Genomic DNA, 24507 nt, shown 5'->3' with positions numbered 1-24507 from the left:
GTGTGTTTCTTTTCTTAGAGGGGAGGGGTTGTTGTCCTTCCACAATTTGGACTGATCATGAATCATGAGAATTGTAATACTAATACGGGGTTCTATTTTTTTCAGATGTAATTAAATGTAGGGTGCTGAATAAGCATAGACACCGACACTTTTTCACAAATTCACAAACCACATCATCAACATTTATTAAAACATCCATTCCTGCCAGATATGATCTGTTTTAAGAAGAAAGAAATAAAACAATGGTTAATCAGCTACATAACCTTGATGCTGATTATGCATCTTCGACTAACACCTAAGTGGCTTTGAACAGCAATTCGATATGGCCTCTTCTGGTGAGCATTATTCTAATTGAGGGATTATTGCAGGGGTTCTGTTGGCCACTAATTAGTAACCATAAAAACACTATGACTGATTACAGTTAACAGGTTAACGCGTAATAATGGCCATAAAACTAAAAGCGCATATGACCAGTCTAGCCTGTTCTGTCATGACAGGTGTGCGCTACAACAGCTTGTTCTAATGTGCACGTAAAACCCTATGACCTGACCTGACCTGCCTAGCCTGGCATTTGTATTCAACACAGAACAAACATGTATGGATATATCAGAACCAAACTTTATTACACTCAGGCCATTCCATGACCAATATAAAATTTTCATGACTTTCCAGGCCAGGAACATGACCCGAACTGGCTGGTGGGTGAAACGTCTGGTACCCGTGGTATGTACTATGTGCAATCCTGTCTGTGGGATGGGTCACCCGAAATATGTCAAACGGGTTTTTGGCATATTTACAGTCAAAAAACCTTTTCCCAATCAAAAAACCTCCCTAAGAAAATAATTCTAGATGATAATGAGACTAAGGAATAAAGTAAAATAGTGTTATGCATGTTAATTCCAGTGCCGAACATGGATTTCAAATCATGTCATTGTATTCTTAACCCTATAACCCTAAACGTAACCCATTATATTTTTGGGGGAGTGCCCCCCCCCCTCCCCCCCCCAACCAGTACCCCCTGTTGACGGTTGCATTCAATTTCATAGCGCCATACCCAAAAATTTATTTCTGGCAGAGACACTGCCGGTGGCAAGCAAATAGCAATATAACATAAAAAATATAATTAAATGAGAGTGAACTTCCTTGCACGGGTACTTGAGTATTGGTGGACTTCACTCGTGCCTGAGTACTCGAATACTCGTGGAGACCCTGTCTAGCGGTGCCGTTAAACAAAACAAAACTTTTATCTTTCAGGAATTACCGGTTGGAGCTATTGAGCTGATGTCTAAGTATGGACAGCAGTACCGCTGCAGTTTCCCAGACCACAGCATACAGGACAAGGAGAAAGAGGAGCAGGAAAAGGTTGCCATGGAAACAGGAATACTGCAGCTCTTGAAGCCACTGGAGTCTGGGGATTGTCTTTTTAAGGTTACGTACAATGTGCATGAGTAATAAATAACATATATATATACATGTACATACACATGCTGTATGCTTGAACTTAAGAATTTAAAAAGATTGCCATGGGGATGAAAGGGCCCACTGACGGCAAATTTGAGACTGCCTATGGCAGAATTTTTTTTTTCAAAGTGACTTTTGCAGCAAATCAACATAACTGAAAGGTTATTTTGCTGTATGTATAATGTAGACATATTTCAAAAGCATGAATGTTCAATACTAGCAGATAATATACACCAGGTATATGTATATAGTTTACCATCGTTGAGGAGCTTTACCGATGGCAGACACATTGACCAGTGACAAAAAAGTGCCGTCAGTGACACTCCTGGCCTACAGCAAAGATATATACCAATGACGACAGCTGCTGTCTGTGCTATCAGTGTTCGAGATTACAAATTTTGGGCAGTATCCCAGTTGGATACTAACATTTCAAAATTTGGTATCCCACCTGAGAATTTAGTATCCCACTTAAATGAAATTCATAAATAGCAACGTAACAAACATGGACGACACTGTTACTTAACTTCACCAGTAAATGACGACTTTCATTGTTTCAGCGAAAAATAATGCAGGATTAAAAAAACCAAACACCCATATACTGGGTTATAGAAGTCTGGTATCCAAAATTAAATTCTGGTATTCTCGGGATACCGTTAATCTCGAACACTGGCTATTGTTAAGTTAGAGCCCTTTAATAAATAACATATATAACGAACATTAAGCATACAAAGAGGGTATATCATGTTGTTTCACGAATTGCAAAGCCAGTGTTCTCACTGCTCCATTTAAGTGGGGCAGCCCGCCCCGCTATTCCATTTTTCCGTTCTCCTTTATTTTTGTACGCCTCTCTTTATTTTCCAGCACCATACTATATTTTCCAGCATCTGTATCCGCTATTTCCAAATGCACACTTTTTTCCACACAAAAAAACCAACGATCAGTCTGCACACTGGACATCAAAGGAAACAAGCCTCGCTGTGTACGAAAAAGCAATTGACGAAACATTTACGACAGTTACTGCAACGTAATTTAACACAATAAAAGTTATATTTTATTTGAGCAATGAAAACATTTTTATTTTGTACGGATTCGGCAATCTCCGATTGAAACAAACTCACTTATTTGACGCCAAATTTGTCACATGATCAGAACGGTCATTCTGTCTTTTGTTTCCACTAACTATTGTCTAATATTTTGTCCTCAGTTGCAGATATAATTAGTTGTAACTGATGATTTTTGCTTTCTGTCATTCTGTTTATTCAGCAGTTCTTTATATATGATTGTAAACTTTTCATTTTGGGGGGATGTGAATGCTTATAAAAACAACGGAAGTGGTAGTGTTTATTATTAAAATCATTTATCTTGAGTGCCAAATAATATATACACCGCCTTTAAAAACGAATCTACTTTTTATCAGCTGGCGATATTTTATCACAGCAATTGATTCATTCGATGAAGATGGAAATAACAAAAAATGTATCCGACATTAGGGGATCACTTTACAAACATCTTTATTGTTTTTCGTATTTATAAACCTTTTTGCACTCTTTTGTAGGCAAAATAAGGAGTATGTCTTTTCACAAAGTCTACCAACACGCAACAATATGGTAACCAAGCTCCCTTCCCCCCCTTTTTTTTGTTTTTTGTGTTTTTTTTTGTTTTTTGCTTTTCGTTTATTGTTTTTTTTGGGTTTTGTTTTTTTGAAGGGTGTGGTGCTGAGCGGTCGCCCTCCTTTAATTTTCACCCAGCGAGAACACTGAAAACAATGAGTGAAAGTATGCTTTTCACACATGAGTTGACATGAAAATGGTGTATTTATTATATACATCTTTCCTAATTTTTGTCAATATCTTTCATTTTTTGTTAATATTGTTTGATTATCCTATCAAAAACATTGTTTCATAGCTATGTATTTACTAAATATATATATATGTCATCACCGTGGCGTCTTATATATAATTTAAATTCTCACATATACTGAACAAAAAAAGAAACTGCCGATTTGTACATATAGTATTTGTTTTGTTAAAGAATTCATTGTGTAATGAAATTATATAGGTAGTATTAGCCTTGAGCTGTATTATCAGGATTCATGAATTTTATTGATTATTTTTGCACTGTTAATTGTCGACAACATGAAATTCAATTTGCACGTGCATGCATGGTTCGACATGTCCCATGTAGTATTCGGTCAATTTGTTTTACTTATCTTACTGACATTGTTGTCAAGTGAACGAAAACGCTTAAAAATTTGTAAAAAAATTAAAGTTTTTTACATTGTAACATTTTTAGTATGCCAAGAATACCCAATAATTTACACGAACGAGCGATTGGCATGCTTGATGCTGGCATGTCGACAGAAGACGTTGCAAGGCATGTTGGGAGTTCTAGTTGAGCGATATGAAATCTTCGCTTGAGATTTTGAACGACAGGAAGCACCAACGACTTGCCATGTCGTGGACATCCGCGTGTTACAAGATATAGTGGTCAAGACCGCTATATCATGAACACGCATTTGCGCAATCGATTCCAAACTGCCACTGCTACTGCTGCTAACACACCTGGGCTTCATAATAACCGAATCAGTGGGCAAACTGTTCATAATCGTCTGCGGGAGAATGGTTTACATGCACGGCGTTCTTACGTCGGATGCGCTTAAGCGCAACGTCATTGTCTAAATCGTCTTAATTGGGCACGTGTACACACTCATTGGATATGGTGACGCTGGAATACCGTTCTTTTTTCAGATGAATCCCGATTTTCTTTACCGCGTCTACCATAGAAGAAATGAACGCTATGCTGACTGTTGTGTTCTTGAACAAGATCGTTTCGGGGGTGGGGGTTCTGACATGGTCTGGGCAGCCATTGCCCATGGTTATCGTTCACCACTAGTCGTCATTGATGGCAATTTAAATGCTCAACGTTACCGCAATGCCATTCTCTCTCATCACGTCATTCCTCTGTTCCATAACAATGCCAACATCTCGATTTTTCAGCATGATAATGCCACCTCTCATACAGCTAAAGACACTGTAAATTTTCTTAGGACAAGTAACATTGATTTCATTGATGACTGGTGCGCTAAAAGTCCTGATCTCAACCCCATCGAGCATGTCTGGGATAGTCTGGACAGACTATTGAGGCGTCGTTCCAACCCACCCGCTAGCGTCAACGAACTTCGTCAAGCGCTCATTCAGGAATGGAACAATATTCCACAGGCAGAAATCAACACTTTAGTCAATTCTATGTGCCTGTGATGCACTGCAGAGGTCAATTCAAGAGGTGGTCATACCCGTTATTAAGTGGGTGTTTAATTTTTTTAACCCCTACCACACTTGGTCCAAATTTCTCCCAGTTTCTGTTAACCTATGGCAATGATTTTTGCACCAAACGATGCATCATGGAACACTCTTTAAACGCATATATAACAATTATTCCTCCGGTTTGTTTTCATCAAGTTATGTTCAAGCAAAGTTAGCGGAAGTTTCTTATTTTGTTCAGTATATATGTACAACATACATGTATGGGCACAGTGAAGAAACTGAATTGCAATTCATGCAGAAGTAAATAATGGTTTGCACCCTAATATACATAATATAAATGTATCACTTTGTGGCTAGCCACAATCATTTTGGACTTATCTCCCTTGGTGTGTTAGATATTTATTTTTTTCATAATAATAGTCAACAGATTGAGTTAAGTTGCTCATATCTTTAAGATGTGTTTATGAGATAATTAATTTTAGCAGGGACCTAGACATGTATATATAATTGGAAGGAAGGAAATGTTTATTCAACAGCGCACTCAACACATCTTATTTTACGGTTATATGCGTCGGACATATGGTTAAGGACCACACAGATATATAGAGAGAGGAAATCCACTGTCGCCACTTCATAAGCTACTCTTTTCGATTAGCAGCAAGGGATCTTTTATATGCACCATCCCACAGACAGGATAGTACATACCACAGCCTTTGTTACACCAGTTGTGGTGCACTGGCTGGAACGAGAAATAGCCCAGTGAGCCATGTAATTGGAGTTTCCAGAAATTATATTAATAGGGGACTACAGTTAAAGTTTGGTTTTGTTACTGGCCTCGGTGGTGTCGTGGTAGCCATTGGACATAAGGCTGGTAGGCATTGGGTTCACAACCTGGTACCGACTCCCACCCAGAGCGAGTTTTAATGACTCAGTGGGTAAGTGCAAGACCACTACACCCTCTTTTCTCTGACTAACAACTAACCCACTGTCCTGGACAGACAGCCCAGACAGCTGAGAGGTGTGCCCAGGACAGCATGCTTGAACCTTAATTGGATATAAAAGCATGAAAATAAGTTGAAATAGGGGACTATCAGAACTTACACTGGAACAAATTTTGGTTTAGCCAATTTTCAGATATGGTGAGCTTTTCCTTAAAAATTATTAAAATGTGATTAACTTAAGGAATATTTTATTGGCCAAGTACTAAATGTATAAAACGGGCAGGATGTAGCTCAGTAGTAAAGCACTCGCCTGATACGTGATCGATCTTGGATCGATTCCCGTCGGTGGGCCCATTGGGCTATTTCTCATTCCAGCCAGTGCTCCACAACTGATGTAACAAAGTCTGTGGTATGTACTATCCTGTCTGTGGGATGGTGCACATAAAAGATCCCTTGCTGCTAATCGAAAAGGGTAATCCATGAAGTGGCAACAGCGGGTTTCCTCTCTCAATATCTGTGTGGTCCTTAACCATACATGTGTATGTCTGACACCATATAACCGTAAATAAAATGTGTTGAGTGCATCAATGAATAAAACATTTCCTTCCTTTGTATAAATATTAGCAGTTGGCTAATTTTGCCATGGACAGGGTGGGCCATGTGTTACAATTCAGCAGATTTATTTTTTGTTACTAAATTTCATTTAAACCTTTAATTGCAGACAAAGGATTGGTGGACCTATGAATTCTGTTATGGAAAATACATTCGACAGTATCACGCTGAGGGTATGTTTGTTGATAAAAGCAGAGAAGTAAAGAGAAACTCAGCATTATTTTTATTTTAAATGTTTATTTGAATTCTGAGGCACAATAAGAACTATTTACTGATACATGTATTGTTAAATCCCTGTGAATCGGACACTCATTTGATCAAGTAAAAAGTTTGACTTTAAGGGGTATCCAGTTTACAGAGATTGGGCCAAATTTATGAAGCCTAATTTTCTGTATAGACACTGGTGTATAAGCATTGTAGTTACATATGTGTAAGACATAAACAGGCTTTGTAAATTTGTTCCGGTATGTTCTGTACTGTTATTTATAAAGGGACCATGAAAAACATCCAGTTTTTAAGGACTTCCAGTTTACATGTATATAGTCCTGTAGTCCACTTGGGGTAAACTTATTTATAAATTATAGGTATGCCTTGTAAAGTCTGCCTGCTACCAACAGAACACTCCAGATGACTTAATTAGTCTTTAAAAAATGGTCGTTTCTCTTGTTTGATTATATGACTAACTGCTTTTCTTTCTAGAAGAGTATTTGTTTTATTAGTATTTACAAAAAATGTACACGTAAGTAGGGGAAATAAATGTGGGTGGCCCAGGGTCTGCCTAGGACTAATTGAAAATTCTGAATTGAGTCATATTTTTTGGTTGTTTCTCCTGTATGTTGTGTAACTGACTCTTGTTTTTCTCTCTCTAGATGGAGTCATAAAAGGAGAAATTATCTACTTGGGTAATTATGAGTCCGACTACGACTGGGATAATGAGACGAAAAAAGTGAGTGCTCAGATTTAGAGAATAATTAACGAGCTACAAGGAATTACAGATTATCTTATCTGTCCAGAGTGCATAAACCAGAGCCATGAGCCATTATTTCATATTCTCCTAGGAGAATATCACAGGAGATATCGCAAATTATAGTGCCAGCGATATCTCTTACAAAAGCCTTTAATGGATGATAAACTTTATTATCGTATTGTTCAGTTGTACTAATATCTAAGATGCTAAACCCCAAATCTGGCAATTGGCGTATATTGCATTTTGGAAATGAATTTGTCTTACATTGTACATTGTATATACCAGGGTTACCTGCATGTAAATGGTCCGAATAGTATTCTTTAAATCAAACTCATTTTGAAGTGAAAGTAGTAGACCTGCATTATTTGTCTTGTCTTTGTCTTTGTCTTGTTTTCTCTGCATGTATGCCTGTCTGTCTGTCTGTCTGTCTGTCTGTCTGTCTGTCTGTTTGTCTGTCTTATTTGTCTGTTCCACATCTAGTTTTCCAATTTTTTTTTCGCAATACCTTCATATATTGATCTGGAATTTTGTATAGCTTTATCATGTACTGTTAAATATCAGTTTTGACTGTCATGATGATTTACCCATTTTTCACAGAGTTATGCCCCTTGAACTTAACAATAACGTGTTTTTATTTTAGTTTTGTTGAAATATCTGTGTTATCTTTTTTCAGGATGAACGTTTAAAAAGTAAGAGCAGCTTCTTCCGCTATCACAGTCAGACATACAACAACGGCTCGAAGTGTGATCTCACGCAGACACCACGCAAGGCAGAAGTGCGGGTAAGTAAAGTATCTTGGTAGGTACTGGGTTCGCAACCCAGTACCGGCTCACCCAGAGCAAGTTTTAACGACTCAATGGCTCGAAGTGTGACCTCACGCAGACACCACGCAAGGTGGGAGTGCCGGTAAGAACATGATCAACAAAATCGTCTGACAAAATACCTGTACTAAACCGGCCTTGGTGGTATCGTGGTTAAGCCATTGGAAATAAGGCTGGTAGGTACAGGGTTCTGATCCCAGTCGAGGCATGGGATTTTTAATCCAGATACCGACTCCAAACCCTGAGTGAGTTCTCCGCAAGGCTCAATGGGTAGGTATAAACCACTTGCACCGACCAGTGATCCATAACTGGTTCAACAAAGGCCATGGTTTGTGCTATCCTGTCTGTGGGAAGCGCAAATAAAAGATCCCTTGCTGCTAATCGGAAAGAGTAGCCCATGAAGTCGCGACAGCGGGTTTCCTCTCAAAATCTGTGTAGTCTGTAACCATATGTCTGACGCCATATAACCGTAAATAAAATGTGTTGAGTGCATCGTTAAATAAAACATTTCTTTCTTTCTCACCCAAAGCAAGTTTTAAGGACTCAGTGGGTATGTGTAAGGCCACTACACCCTCTTCTCTCTCCCTAACCACTAACAATTAACAACTAACCCACTGTCCTGACAGACAGATAGCTGAGGTGTGTGCCCAGGACAGCGTGCTTGAACCTTAATTGGATATAAGCATGAAAATAAGTTGAAATGAAATGAAACAAACTAAATATTCCACACTTTGTTTAAAAACATCATTACACATTATTCATTTCGGCATTTCACAGAGCTCAGCTCTATAGTCGAGCAATCCCTCACAAAATGGTATCACTATCCTAAAGTTGTTTTTTCTTTTACAGAATTTTTAAGCATTTTAATGCAGGATTGCCAATAATTTTTATAATTTTTAATTTTTGAAATTATAGCCATTATTGTAAATAAAAACGTACTTAATGTTATCTCCTGATGTTTGACTATTACTTGGCAAAACTAGTTTTTTCTGGTTTTAACTTATAATTATTATAATAGAACTATGTAAATATTTGAGTTTTTATTTGAAAGAAGCCACAGTGTATTATGTTCATGTAGCTCTGTTTTTTAATACACTATTCCCTTTTCACAACAAAACTGAAATTAAAATATACTCTTCATAAAACGTAGGGGAACCTGAAATATTAAAACATACGTTTTGACCACAGACATCCTAGTAAAGAACATTCAGGTCTGTTTATCAACACACCGAAACACATTCTATAGTTTGCACATGCATCACGCATTTGCCCCGTACATGTACGTGGAGTGTCATTCTCGATTTTGACAATTTCCAGGAAGGTTGTTTAATCACCGTTTAGTCATTTTTATTGTTTGAATTTGAGATTTACTGATAAAAAAGCGTCAACTTTCAAATTTCACTTCTGACCCCAATCGTCCTTTAAGATCTTTGGTGGTCATAAAACCTACTGTAATACTGAACTACTGGTTGTAATGTTTGCCCAATATAATCACTATTATCACATAACCCTTCCCCACACTTAACATACCTTACAATTTTGGCAATTGTAAATTCTTATTAGAGTTCCCCTACTTTTTTTAAGAGTATAATAGAGCTTTATAATCTGTTATTAATTTTTCACTATTCTTTTCTCTTCTTCCAACCTGGCGTTTTCTGCGTCTTGAGCTATTATAATTATGATTTCAGTTTTTGTGTGAGGAGGGTTCTGCGGATTACATAGCTCGTATAGACGAACCTCAGACGTGTGTGTACATCATAACCATCAACACCGCCCGCCTGTGCAGCCATCCCTACTTGAAGCCCCTTGCGCCGAAGAAACCAGTCTCCATCACGTGCAACCCGTTGCTAAGTACGGAACAGTATCAGGAATATCTTCTCGAGGTCGAAGGTATGTGGATTTGTTACATGAAGATAATAAAATATTAGGTGTCATATTAAAACATTTGATGGGCATTGCAAATTATATTTCTTTAAAGTAGGGTGAGTGAATTTTGTATTGTGGCTAGTGAATTTTTAAAATCACTGATCCCATTTGCTAGTGATTTTTATAAAAATTCGAAAAGCCCTTATGACATTGTTTTTCAAATGTTATTAATGTGCAAACGTGGATTATTGGAAAACAAAATCAAATTATGTACACGTACATGATGATAACATATAAATATAAACATGCAACCATACAAATAAATGGTGTTGACAACACTCTTATTTACTATTAACGTGAACTATTTACTATTTTTTTTAATTGCCCCAGATCAATGTGACAATGTCAAGGATGGTGTGCCTTGAATCATTGACTTACACAGTGTACATACATACATATCCATATCCACACACTCGTAAATAATTTATACATACCGGTATATAAACATATTTTCACAGATGTACACATATAATTTTAGTCATTTAAATGTACCAAATTATTTTGTTATTTGTGCCTGAGTAAGTTTTGATCTGAGGAGAAAAGAAAGAAAGAAAGAATGAAAGAATGAATGAAATTATTTTGTTATTTGTGCCTGAGTAAGTTTTGATCTGAGGAGAAAGAAGAAAGAAAGAAAGAAAGAAAGAATGAAAGAAATGAATGAAAGAAAGAAAGAAAGAAAGAAAGAAAGAAAGAAAGAAAGAAAAGAATGAAAGAGAAGAAATGAATGAAGAAAGAAAATGAAGAAAGAAAGAAAGAAAGAAAGAAAGAAGAAAGAAAGAAAAAACTCGAAGAAAGAAAGAAAGAAAGAAGATGAGAATGAAAGAAAGAAAAAGAAAGAAGAAAGAACGAATATGAATGAAAGAAAAAAGGAAAAGAATGAGGGAAAAACTTGAAGAGGAATGAGAACGCAATAAACAAAATGGAATTCGAATAAATGAATGTTTTCTTTTACTTTTTTATGTGGGGTTTTTTCTTCTTTTTTCTTGATGGAGTAGAAATACTGGTAAGGAAAATCAGTGTTGAGTGTTGAAACTTTTAAAATTGAGTTGTAACCCAATAGGTTATTATTATTTTTAAACATTGTCATAGTGGAACAAAAGCGGAAAGAAAAAGAGGCAGAAAAAGCCAGGTTGGAAGAAGAGAAAAGAATACAGGAGAATTTAGAGAAGGAAAAAGGTAAGTGTTAGAAAAGATTACAGAAGAATTTAGAGAAGAAAAATGGTACCGTAAGTGTTTTTATTGGAATATAATATGTTTGACTATTGCAATTTTGCCATTCTTAAGGAAGGCTTTTGGACTGTAATATCAACAAGTATAATCTTATATTTAATTAATAAAACAGTTAAATGTAATGGCTGTTATATATAACGGGTGCAGCCATTTTGTGCCATCCCAGTGAATACGCCCTCTGGCGAGCCGGTGGTTACGTAATACTTAACGTGTCACGTCAGGAATTAGTCTTAGAACTGAAGAAACAAGCCTACCTGATTTTTGCTGATGCATTGCAATGTTCTGTAATAATATCCATCCCAGTAAGCCAGCAATAAGTATATATTATTCTTCAATACAAAATAAACCACCATTGTCAAAGTGGCTACACAACAAGTCGAAATAATTGTACCTTGTTTTGTCCATGCATTAACCTACGTACTTCGTTTCATTTCATCTGATGTTATTATTTTCAATTTAATTATCCATTGTTTTTTTTTTATAATGCTGTTGTTTGTAGTAACTGAGCTCCCACTGGAAATAATATTGTTGTAGCCAAAACACTAGAAAACACTAGCTCACTTCACTGTAATTATTGAAACGGGGGTCGAAATAGGCTGAAATTTCTGCCGTACATTTGGTCGTGTAAGCTTTAAAAATTCTACCAGACTGAATCAGAACCTGTCGGATGAAACATGATCATAAAGTATAAATGCAAAATAATTGCCAGTCCAACGGGATGGCAAGTAAAAATATCTCCCGACCCGCGTTGATGTTGACGGGCATTTTCATTCGAACTTATTATATCCAATTAATGTCCAAGCACGCTGTCCTGGGTACACACCTCAGCTATCTGGGCTGTCTGTCCAGGACAGTAGGTTAGTTGTTAGTGGTCAGTGAAAGAAAAGGAGGTGTAGTGGCCTTACACCTACTCATTGAGTCGTTAAAACTCGCTCTGGGTGGGAGCCGGTACCAGGCTGCGAACCCTGTACCTACCAGCTTTTTGTCCGATGGCTTAACCACGACACCACCGAGAATTGTTTGTTACCAAGTAAAAATACCTCCTGGCCCGTGGTGATGTTGACTGAAGAAACCTGGTGTGAACGACAGTACTGCAACCCCCTGTGACATATAAATCCCCTAGTGTGACGTGTTAAAACTTTCTTTCTTTCAGCTCAAGCAGTTGAAGATAAGACAGGAAATCTGCCTGACCCAGTGGACAGCGGTGATAAACTCAGCAGAGTTGAAACATATTTGAAAAATACTCTGACCAAGGAAGTTAGGAACATACAGGATCGGTTAGCTGGTAAGATCCGTCTGATTTTTAAAATGCTTACTAGATAGCTAGGGGGGGGGGTTGGAGGGGGGGGGGGGGGGGGGGGGGGGGGGGGGGGGGGGGGGGGGGGGGGGGGGGGGGGGGGGGGGGGGTGTATTTTTATTATTTGCTTAAAAAAAAATATTATTACTATTTTAGGCCTCTGAAATTTTCAAGAACGATCATTTCATTCATGCATTGTTCACACAAATCTAATTTAGCGTAACCTATTTTCTGTTTGCGCATTAAATTTAGGACATTATTTACATGGATGTAACAGTTTACGCAAAAAGAAAAAAATGGGTTACCTGAATTTATTTTTGCATAACCGATAAATGGTTTATGCAGATATTCAATTCTCATAGGCCTACTATTTTTCTTTGTATCGCACTGCCCTCTTTCCTTATTCTTCTTTGCTTTCCATCTTACTTTTTCCCGATGTGGCAGCTCCAGCTATCTTTCAACTTCTTTTACTGTCAACATTAGGACTCAAACTTAAGAATTTGTCTCCCACGGCAGTTTTAACTAAATATGCCAAAGGTGAAAGGGCCCACCAACAGTACTATTTTTAGCCAGCCTTTGGCAATTTTTTAAAAACGTTACTAAAAGGTTATTTTGCTGTATGTAGACATATTCCAAATGTACAAATGTTAAATACTGACAGATCTTAGCACTACTATCTTTATAAATACCTACCATCACAAACTTAATTTTTTTATGTATGATCACCAGCCCATTCCACGACACAGCATAGCTTACTATTGTTGTAAATTACTGTGAAACTTACAAATGGTACAAGGCAGTTGTAAGCCTTTGACATAGATGTCAAATGGCAGTTAGATGATTATTTGATAATTTTCTAAGAAGAATACAAACTTTTTGTGTAAAAATGGATCTAATATATGTATATACCAAATACTTCATGTATGTCCGATACCAGTTAATACATCCAAGATGTTCCAAAAAATCGGTAACCAATTTATTATTTAACTAATTCGCACTTCTTCGCAAAGCACATTTCAATCCATAATGGAGCACTTGCGACTACCGTAAGGTTGCCTTGTGGAACGGCTGTAAAGTTTATCACTGCAGTTAACCTAAGTAGCTACGATTTGTTCGTGGAACGGGGCCCAGGTGTATGCATTTTGCTGTCAGTGAAGTAATTTTTATTCAGTGGCACAGAAGTGCAGTCGGTGATGCTTCCGGTCTATGGCAATTTATATTTCAACGATACGTCACGTTCAGGCCTTGCAACCACAAAACATTTAATTGCATTATACAATCTGATTAAAATTAGCTCTACTGGTCTACCAGCAGATCTAACAGCATTGTGTGGACTCCCATGTCCAGGTGACATTTCATCTATAAATAACAATTTAAATATCGACCAATTACACTTTGCCTTTTATAGCGTTATTCGGGAGCATACAAATTCTAAAAATATCTGGTGAGACTATTTATGCAATAGGCAAACTTGTTGGTCTATTTCAACATTAAAAAACAGGGGGAAAAGTGCAGTAATAAACTCTGGATTGTATACTAGTATAAACAGATTTTATGGTTATACCATCACGGTTTTTTTTTCATCTTCAAACAAATTTTATATAAAATTTTATATTGAAATTAGTTTCCGGCATACTTTTTGAAAGTAAGGTTTTGATTGGTCGAATGAAAGGTCAACTGGACATGAGCTCCAACGGGGTGCTGTTAGATCCACAGGTAATAGTAATTAACCAGTGGAGCTAATTTTAATTAGATTGTTCCATTATATAGCTGGCTGAACAAACCAGACAGATTCTAGGGGCATAGTTTTATGTTTTTAATTACTTGCCATGTTTACAAGATGTTTGGAAAGGAAACAGACCACTTTTCACAACATATGGTAAGCTAATCTTTATTATAGGAGATTTATTTAAAGGGATATACACAATTCCATGCAAAGGGATATAACTCTTGTATAAGTTTGTTTTGTTTAATAATACCACTAGAGCACATTGATTTATTAATCATCGGCTATTGGATGTTAAACATATGGTCATTTTAACATAGTCATAGAGAGGAAACCTGCTACATTTTTCCATTAGTAGTAAGGGATCTTTTATATGCACCATCCCACAGACAGTATAGCACATACCTCGGACTTTGAAATGCCAGTTGTGGTGCACTGGCTGGATCTTGTAAATTGTATTCTAAATTCTTGTGATTTATATCAGTTGGAAAGTGTTAAAGACGTTTATGCTGATAAAACAATGAAAAACACATCCATTGTTTATTTTCATCTTTGAATTTTTTTTTTGTGGTTTTTTTCCTTGTGCAGTTGACAAGTTACATCTGAAGATGAAACCCAATCCTCCAGACGCAGTGACAGAAAATGATATGGGTCAGTAAAAAAACAGAAAGAAATGTTTTATTTAACGATGCACTCAACACATTTTATTTACGGTTATATGGTGTCAGACATAGGGTTAAGGACCACACAGATATTGAGAGGAAACCCGCTGTCGCCACTTCATGGGCTACTCTTTTCGATTAGCAGCAAGGGATCTTTTATATGTACCATCCCACAGACAGGGTAGTACATATAAAAGTCGTGGGACACTGGCAGGAACGAGAAATAGCCCAATGGGCCCACTGACGGGGATCGATCCCACACTGACCGCGCATCGAGCAAGCGCTGTACTACTATGCCACGTCCCACCCCATGGGTTAGTAAGGCCAAATTGTTTTATATTGCTGGTCTCTGGTAAATTTTTACCTTCAACATCAACATTTTCAAATTTCCCATAGTAGCTACACCTCAATATCAATAGCAAAAATAATGCTGTGCTGCCTCAAATAATAATATTGTGATTCACTATGACATTGTAGGTCTAAATGAGGGTGTCAAGTTGAAGTTTGTTTTACTATCATTGGCTATGGGATGTTAAATATATGGTCATTTTGACTCATAAAATAGATTTTTCCATTAGTAGCAAGGGATCTTATATATGCACCATCCCACAGACAGGATAGCACATACCACGGCCTTTGATATACCAGTTGCATTGCACTGGCTAGAACAAGAAATAGCGGGGATCGAGCTTAGACCGACCGCGCATCAGGTGTGTGCTTTACCACTGGGCTACGTCCTGCCTTAATGGCTTTAGCTCTGTTGAAAATGTAATAGAAAGGCTTTAGGGTCCCATAGCCAAAAAAATGTGGAGTGACCAAAACAAGAAAAACAAACTGAGAGTGGGGAAAAAAGCCGCCTTGCCACATCAATTCTAGAACTTTGGTCTGACCAGAGAGCAACTATTTTGTTTTAGTTTTGACCAACATATAATAAACATGGAGCGAGACGTAGCCCAGTGGCACAGTGCTCGCTCGATGCGCGGTAGGTGTGAGATCGATCCCCATCGGTGGGCATATTGGGCTATTTCTTGTTCCAGCCAGTCCACCACGACTGGTATATCAAGGGCAGTGGTATGTACTACCCTGTCTGTGGGACTGTGCATATAAAAGATCCCTTGCCGCTAATCGAAAAAGAGTAGCCCATGAAGTGGCGACAGCGGGTTTCATCTCTCGGTATCTATGTGGTCCTTAACCATATGTGTGGTGCCATATAACCGTAAATACAATGTGTTGAGTGCATCGTTAAATAAAACATTCCTTTCTTTCTTTATAATAAACATGGTTCTCCGCTGTATGCATTAGTGACCTGATGTGTCCATGTGTCAGAGACAGTGAAAAAACAAATGGGGGGAAAAAACCAAAGAGAACCGAACTTTGTTATGTTCACGGTCACCATTCTTGTATCGGTATCATCATCATTGTATTATGTTATTTTCTTTCTTTCTTCCTGATTTTATTTTCATATTTTTATTATTTTCATCCTTGTGTTGTTTTCGTCCTTGTGTTGTGCTGTTTTCATTCTTGTGTTGTGCTGTTTTCGTCCTTGTGTTGTGCTGTTTTCATTCTTGTGTTGTGCTGTTTTCATCCTTGTGTTGTGCTGTTTTCATTCTTGTGTTGTGCTGTTTTCATCCTTGTGTTTTGCTGTTTTCATCCTTGTGTTGTTTTTCTTTCATCCTTGTGTTGTTTTTCTTTCATCCTTGTGTTGTTTTTCTTTCATCCTTGTGTTTTTTCTTTCATCCTTGTGTTGTTATTTTCATTCTTGTGTTGTTAATTCCATCCTTGTGTTATTTTCATTTTTATATTATTTTCATCCATGTATCGTATTATTTTGATCCATATATTGTGTTATTTTCATCCTTGTGTTATTTGTATACCTGTGCAGGTGACAAGTCAAACCAGAAGATAAAGCCCCAACCTCCAGATGCTGCTGTAGACATTAAAATAACCGACCAACAGGATAAATCACAATCTACTGCAGGTCATTCAAAATCTACTGCAGGCCATTCAGAATCTACTTCAGGTCATTCAGAATCTACTGCAGGTCATCCAGAATCTACTGTAGATCATTCAGAATCTACTGCAGGCCATTCAGCATCTACTGCAGGTCATTCAGAATCTACTGCAGGTCATTCGGAACCTTCTGCAGGTCATTCGGAACCTACTGTGCATCCAGCAGACAGAAATATGAGACAGTCAAGAACTAAAGGGTATTGCCGCAGTTCTGTTTTGGTTTATTTTCTAATTAATTTTCTATTGTTGTAGAGTAGCATTCACAGAACTGACATTTACACAGTTGACCACAATTCTATTACTATATGTGTGTGTTTGTGTGTGTGTGTGTGCAGAGCTTCTAGATTATGGTAGCCCCACTCTCATGGCTAGTGATATTCAATGTTGGGCTACTAAATAACTACTATTATGATGCCCGATGGCTAGTGAAATTTGTTTGTCAAATGTTGCAGTTAAGTCTATTTTGTAAATATGAATATCCTGACAAAACCCCGACCCCCTCCCCCAATGTTAGTGTTTTTAAGCTCTATCTCCCTCTTTAGGTGACATATCTGATTATTACTATTATTTAGTAAACTTTTATTAACTTAAAGAACAGTAGGGTTAGTGAATTTTTAATCGTGGCTAGTACATTTTTTAAAATCTCTGATCAATTGGCTAGTGGATTTTATAAAAATTCTAGAAGCCCTGGGCCCCATTCCACGAAGCGATCTTAGTCCTAAGATCACCATAACTGCACAGACAACATATGCACTTACGGTGATCTTAGCACTAAGATCGCTTTGTGGAACGGGGGCCCTGGTGTGTATACATGTATATATATGTATGAAGGGTCCACGGGAAGAACCTACATTGTCCACATTTGATGTATTTGTCGATGATCAGCTCTAATTCATATTTAGAGTATGTACTTTTTAACTACAAGCTACTCCAGTAATATATACAATGTATATACAGAACTTCACATACGTTGTTTTTGCTTCCTATTTATTGCACAAGTTTATTTTGCGCAAGCATATATACCATGAGACTGCGTAGCGGTCAAGTGGTATGTTCTTTCACAAAATAAATGAGTGCAATAAATAGGAAACGAAAACAACGTATGTGAAGTTCTGTATTTATTACATACCTTCTTTCATTTTTTACAAAAACTTTTTTTAATTTAACGTCATAACAACACTTAGTTAAATCTATGGTCAAAACTGCTTTCATGGATTTGCTTAACGTTAAGAATCATTCTCTGCGGCAACCTTGTGTAATGTTTCAAATACGATGTGACGTCATTTGTAAATCATATATGATGTCAGTAAATAAAAGGCGTTAACTGCAGTAAAAATAAAAAGGGTATTCCCCATTTAAAAGTTCTGGTCCAGATTGCACATATTACAAAATCAATTTATTACACAGTTTGAAAATGTCTTTATCACTATAGTAAGATTGAATAGGTATATAATAAAACATGTTCATTAACACGGCATAAGCATATTTAAAATGCATATTATAGAAAACGCCACGCTAGCTATGTATATTTCAGTGATGTTGCTTTAAAATAGGTCACACAGGCAAACTTTCAACATGTAACAGTTGTATATGCACCTCACTTTTGTTTGAGTTAATTATTGCACCACTATATTGCAGCAAATGTGGTCAATAAATAGAAAATACTCAATAATGAAACAAAAATTATGTCATAACTTGACCGCAACGTTTTTCAATGGTAGGCCACTGGGCTACCAGGTTATGAAATCTGGTAGCCCTCAGTAAAATTGGTAACCAAAATATCTCGGGTTACCACTAAGGTCGAGCCCTGAATGTGGAGTCATTGTGAACCAGACGTCATATTATCAAACACCAAATGTTTGATAATAATTAATAAGTCATTGTGCTCCAGTGGTGTCGTTAAACAAAACCAACTTTAACTCTTTTTTTTTTAAAGTGATGACAACTTGCACAAAGATGATGCTCTCCTTGAAGACACAGATGATGGTGAAAGTCACATCTACGATGATTTTGATAAAGGTATTCACGCTTTGAGTTCAGTAGTCCTCTACCGGTCCAACCAGAGAAGACTACAGGTTTCATCTCTGTCTGTCTGTCTGTCTGTCTGTCTGTCTATGTCTGTCTGTCTGTCTGGCTGTCTATCTCTGTCTGTCTGGCTGTCTATCTCTGTCTGTCTGTCTATCTCTGTCTGTCTGTCTGTCTGTCTGTCTGTCCATCCATCCGTCTGTCCCACATATAGTTTGGCAGATGTTTTTTTTTTCACAATGGCTTACAATCTCACTACACAGATCACTTCCGGGTGAGAGTTCATTCATCACGGTCCACTATAGTTGCTAATTGTGACACAAGTTATGGTTCACATATTCACTTCTAGGAAATGGTGAAGAATTAAAACAATATGTATGTTTAATGGTAAGCCTTCTGGCTGTATTTTGCCCATGCTATTTTGTAATATTATGCATCGGCCTTTTGGGACATGAATGTATAGCGTAAGAGACAGCCGGAGTAAATCGGTTAATGAACCACTTGTTTGGACCGGTACTACAGCCAGATGCAGTCATATAGCAAAAAACTGAGACGGAAATGTTCTCAATTTTGGAGTGAAAATATATGCTTATATAATGTATGTTTGCAATGGTGTATGTTGTTAGTGCCAACGAGAACCCGTTCTATTGGCAATCTTCATTTGAAGTTGGGCAATTTAACATGGGTTTCAATGGTAGAAGACATCTGTGTATAGTGAGACCTAAGATATTGAGCTGAATTTTTGTGTATTGTTTTATCGTGTACTGTTACAGATCGAATTTGACTTTCATGGCGATTTACCTTTTTTTTTTTTTTACAGTTATGGCCCTTGAATTTGGGCGATACGAAAATTTGTTTTCTGCATATTTGTTTTCATTATGCATTGAGATATTGAGCTGACATTTTGTGTATATCTTGATCATGTACTGTTACAGATCAAGTGTGACTTTCATGGCAATTTATCTATTTTTGACAGAGTTATGGCCCTTGAATTTATGAGATATGAAAATATTTTGGGCCCAGTAGAGGTCATGTATTGCTTTAGGTAGTACTAAATCAAATAACTTCCGGCTGGGTCAAAGTTCGAGGTGCACCCAACTTTTGATAGAGAAGTGAACACCACAAGTCCTGTGATTTGTGATAAATGTGAGTGTGTTGGTTGTAAAAAAAAATAGTTTCATCTGGGTAAAAAAAATATGCAATTTTATTTTGTCTAGTATCACTGTGTCAAGTAGCCTTGTGCTTGAAACATGTATGGGGTACCTGTAAAAAAAGTACTCCAATTTTGTGTGAAACTAGGGTTGTCATAGACGCTACCCGTTATCTTAGAAATTAGCAACTTGACCCTCAATTTTTTCTGGTTCTCTTTAAGGATGAGAGGTCGTAATGTTTATGTCGATTGATACGCTGCAGGTAGGAGTTTTAGCCACATATGTTACTATTGTCGTCTATGGGATTTCATTTGGTAGTATACACCCTTTAGCAGTACTCTCAGAATACTTGTTATTTTGTTGCAAACTACGTACTGCATGGTTCACACAGGTTTGAAATCTAAAGTGCCTGAATTTGAGAATAATGAGAAACCCTTGAGATTTGTCAAAATTTGAGAACAATGCTTGAATTTGAGAAAAAGTATCTTGAAAAGTGCTTGAATACGAGAAAAAGTATCTTGAAAAGTGCTTGAATTTGAGAAAATGTTTTTTGAAAAGTGCTTGAATTTGAGAAAAATTGTTTTGAAAAGTGCTTGAATTTGAGAAAAATTGTCTTGGAAAGTGTTTGTGTGTAATATTCCTGCTGGTATGTTTGAACTTAACCTTATTCAAGTTTATTGTGTCTTGTAATTCTGAAATATGTCAATTAATATTCTTAACAGATTTTACTAGACTCCAGTAGAGTGTTCGTCTGAAATGCTTCGGTTAATGGATTTGATCATTTCTGTGTTTCCCATCTCAACCAGTATCCCACTACTGATATATCAAAATGCTGTGATATGTGCTGTCCTGTCTGTGGGAAATATGTAAAAGAAACCCTTTCATGTCGTTTTTTTTAATTTCAGAACTAGAAAATGTGAAGAAAACCTACAAAAACAAACGCGAACAGTTTATTAACATGAAAGAAAAGGTGCGGTCCGTCATTGAATCACAGTTTGATGAAATTGTCAATGAGGTAGTCCTTTTCATATTTGTTTACTGTTTTTTGGTTTAACCTTTAGACTACTGGATTAATTTTTGACAAAAACCATGCTGAGTTGGTACAAGTTTATAATTTTTACTCACATACATGCATATTCACTTAAATGTTTTATAAATACATAAAATAAAGTTCATATATGAATCGGTAAGTATTATTTTCGTGTGTTTTTGTAATTTTTATGATATTTTTAGATCAGTTAATGGTGATTAAAATTAGGCAAAAAATCGAAAAAGTTGTGTTTTTCTTATAAGCATTTGTGGCCAGCTGTCCAGTATTTATGTCCATTATTCCCGGTAACAGTGGTTTTCTGACCAGAATTAAAAAAATCAAACCGAACTATAATTCATATTGCGATATTTGTTTGTTTTCGTTGTTGGTAAAACGATCAAATTTATTATCAAATTAGCTGTCACAATCAGCTATCGATCCCTGAAAATGACCTTTACGTGCCGCCATTGTTGTCAAGCGAAAATACTTGCCAAAAACCACTTTTTAAACACAAAATTTCAAGCTATTTTCCACTGAAAAAACCCAAACAGAAGCTAGCATGCTGTAAAATAAACTATTTCCTGTTAAGAAAAAATGTTTACGGTGAGTGTCGTGTGCAAAATGGCAGGAAATATGAATTGGGGACTGCACTGTATACAGTTTACAGTGTGTTGACTGGCTCTTGAGATATCTCGCCTGCAGTAGTCAGAAGGTTAAAGAAATTCTTCACACTGAGAATTTATCATCATAGTGATACTGTGTTAAAGGCATATTGTCACAGACCACTGACCTATTTAATGGTCTAACAAAGTATTACCTGAAGAAAAATAATTTGATTTGTCCCTAAATGTACTCTATTCAACCATCTTCATAACCACCATACTCCATTTATTAATGACATTTTGTAAAAATAATTGAATTATGGCAATGGTCCATTATTCAAAAATTAAAATTGTTGAGAGGGATGACATGGATTTCACTCCATCATGGTTCAGTTGAGGTGATGCGATAACTAGATTTGGTTTCCAACAATTAATGTAATTTTTATGTATTATCCATATTTTAGAGAAATAAGTTCCTTAAATCCGTGACCGTATGCCTTTAATGAAATAAACTCAGATATTATTCTCCATTAAGTTTCTGGGTTTCAGTTTTAGGGGGCCGGGGGGGGGGGGGGGGGGGGGGGATTCAAAGTATTAAGAATTTTTTTAATGTAGTTTGACATCTCGCACTCGCAACTAAATCTCATCAAATCATTATTACGTTCAAGTATATCAGTCTTGTTGGCTGTAAACAAATAACCCATTGACAGCAAAACACTATTAACCAAGTTAATACTGGCAAATATCAAATGGGTTTCTGACATGGATATTATGTGTAAGTTGTAGGATAAATGATATTTACAAAGTACCCCAAATAGTAGCAACTAGTTTATTTCATTTCATTTTAACTTATTTTCTTGCTTATATCCAATTAAGGTTCAAGCACGCTGTCCTGGGCACACACCTCAGCTATCTTGGTTGTCTGTCCAGGATAGTGGGTTAGTTATTAGTGGTTAGTGAGAGAGAAGATGGTGTAGTGGTCTTACACCTACCCATTGAGTCATTAAAACTTGCTCTGGGTGGGAGCCGGTACCGGGCTGCGAACCCAGTACCTACTAGTCTTATGTCTGATGGCTTAACCACGACACCACCGAGGCCAATTTAGCAACTAGTAGCAAACTCTAGAGACTGGGCACGGGAGAGATGTGCCTGAACCGTGCATGTATAGAAGGAAGGAAGGAAATGTTTTATTTAACGACGCACTCAACACATTTTATTTACGGTTATATGGCGTCAGACATGGTTACGGGCCATACAGATATTGAGAGAGGAAACCCACTGTCGCCACTTCATGAGCTACTCTTTTCAATTAGCAGCAAGGGATCTTTTATGTGCACCATCCCACAGACAGGATAGTTCATACCACGGCCTTTGTTACACCAGTTGTGGAGCACTGGTTGGAACAAGAAATAGCCCAATAGGGCCACCGATGGGGATCGATCCTAAACTGACCGTGCATCAAGCGAGTGCTTTACTACTGGGCTACTTCCCGCCCCCATGTATGTATAGAGGGATGTTAATAACCTCAGTAGCAAACACTTTGTACGAGATCTAATGTTTGTTTTTAAAGTGTGTTTTATTTAACGACACCACTAGAGCACATTGATTTAATTAATCATCGGCTATTGGATGTCTAACATAATCTTAGCGAGGAAACCTGCTACATTTTTCCATTAGTAGCAAGGTATCTTTTATATGCACCATCCCATAGACAGGATAGCACATACCACAACCTTTGATATACCAGTTGTGGAGCACTGGCTGGATTTCTTCCATAGTGTCAGTAAGTTAACCATGCTACTGACATTCAATCTGACATTACTGTCATTCATTCTTACATTACATTGAGCTTGAGAAATAGCCCCAGTTGGCCCACCTATCAGGATCAATCCTAAACCGACCAAAAAAAATTAATATGAAAATCAGAACTGGACTTAAACTGAGAAATGATAGAAGAAAACGGTTTTGGGATAAAATGGCGTTTATTGGTTTTTAGAGTCTGAACTCTTCAATTATTCTGTTAATTTTAAGAAAATGTTTTACTTTTATTTGTTTTATTATTATTATTATTATTATTATGTTTTTAATAATAACTCTGACAGGCTGAAGAGACTCTGGGTGAGAAGATAGACAAACAGAAAGCTTTCCAACAGTTAAGCGGAACACTGAACAAACTTATTCGCAAACTGGAGGACACAGAAAAAGGTAAGAAGTATTGAATGTCTTCCCCTCCCACTTACCAGCCTTGTTGGCGTTGTGGTAGGTACTGGGTAGGGGTGTGACGAATACACATGGTGGCGAATACAATACATATCACGAATATGTGGTGACGAATACGAATATGTATTCACATCCATGAATACACATTACACAAGTACAAAGGATTTGCTGAAAGGAAAAAAAAGTATTTATTTTTAAAGTAAAACCTGATTAGTGATTACTACAAATTGTACATATTTTAAAAAATATTCTTAAGTGCTTTGATAACAATTCACCCTTTTCCATGCGTGCAAACCGAAACCGTATATACATTGTATAATGTAGAAAGAAGTTATGGATTACCGGTAAATTAATTTTATTTTGAATATCAAATATATATTTTTAAGGCCATTCTGGTTTTTGGTATCTATTATTAATCAATTTATATAGATATTTGAATTGCTAATATGCCACAGTTCTCGTTAAGAATTATACAAATATATTTTGCTTTGAGCTGCCATTTAAACGTTAGAATATTGGTTCAACATTATTGACGTTGCACTGCGTAGAATGCATAAATTAAC

The 24507-nt window shown here is 36.9% G+C and overlaps 1 protein-coding gene across 1 annotated transcript in view; it reads left to right on the top strand.

Annotated features, from left to right (window-relative positions):
• LOC121385321 (protein OS-9-like) overlaps positions 1-24507 on the top strand; it is a 65323-nt gene that overhangs the window by 1270 nt on the left and 39546 nt on the right. Inside the window, exons 2-13 of the mRNA XM_041515954.1 lie at positions 1255-1428; positions 6387-6450; positions 7147-7223; positions 7918-8025; positions 9754-9955; positions 11081-11167; positions 12375-12506; positions 14833-14895; positions 16789-17113; positions 18853-18935; positions 20998-21107; positions 23827-23929. Of these exons, the coding sequence (XP_041371888.1) occupies positions 1255-1428; positions 6387-6450; positions 7147-7223; positions 7918-8025; positions 9754-9955; positions 11081-11167; positions 12375-12506; positions 14833-14895; positions 16789-17113; positions 18853-18935; positions 20998-21107; positions 23827-23929 (1528 nt within the window). The remainder of the gene's footprint in view (positions 1-1254; positions 1429-6386; positions 6451-7146; positions 7224-7917; positions 8026-9753; positions 9956-11080; positions 11168-12374; positions 12507-14832; positions 14896-16788; positions 17114-18852; positions 18936-20997; positions 21108-23826; positions 23930-24507) is intronic.

The sequence above is a fragment of the Gigantopelta aegis genome, chromosome 11 (assembly GCF_016097555.1).
Source record: "Gigantopelta aegis isolate Gae_Host chromosome 11, Gae_host_genome, whole genome shotgun sequence".
Lineage (NCBI taxonomy): Eukaryota > Metazoa > Mollusca > Gastropoda > Neomphalida > Peltospiridae > Gigantopelta > Gigantopelta aegis.
This window is presented reverse-complemented; position numbering and strand designations above follow the sequence as displayed.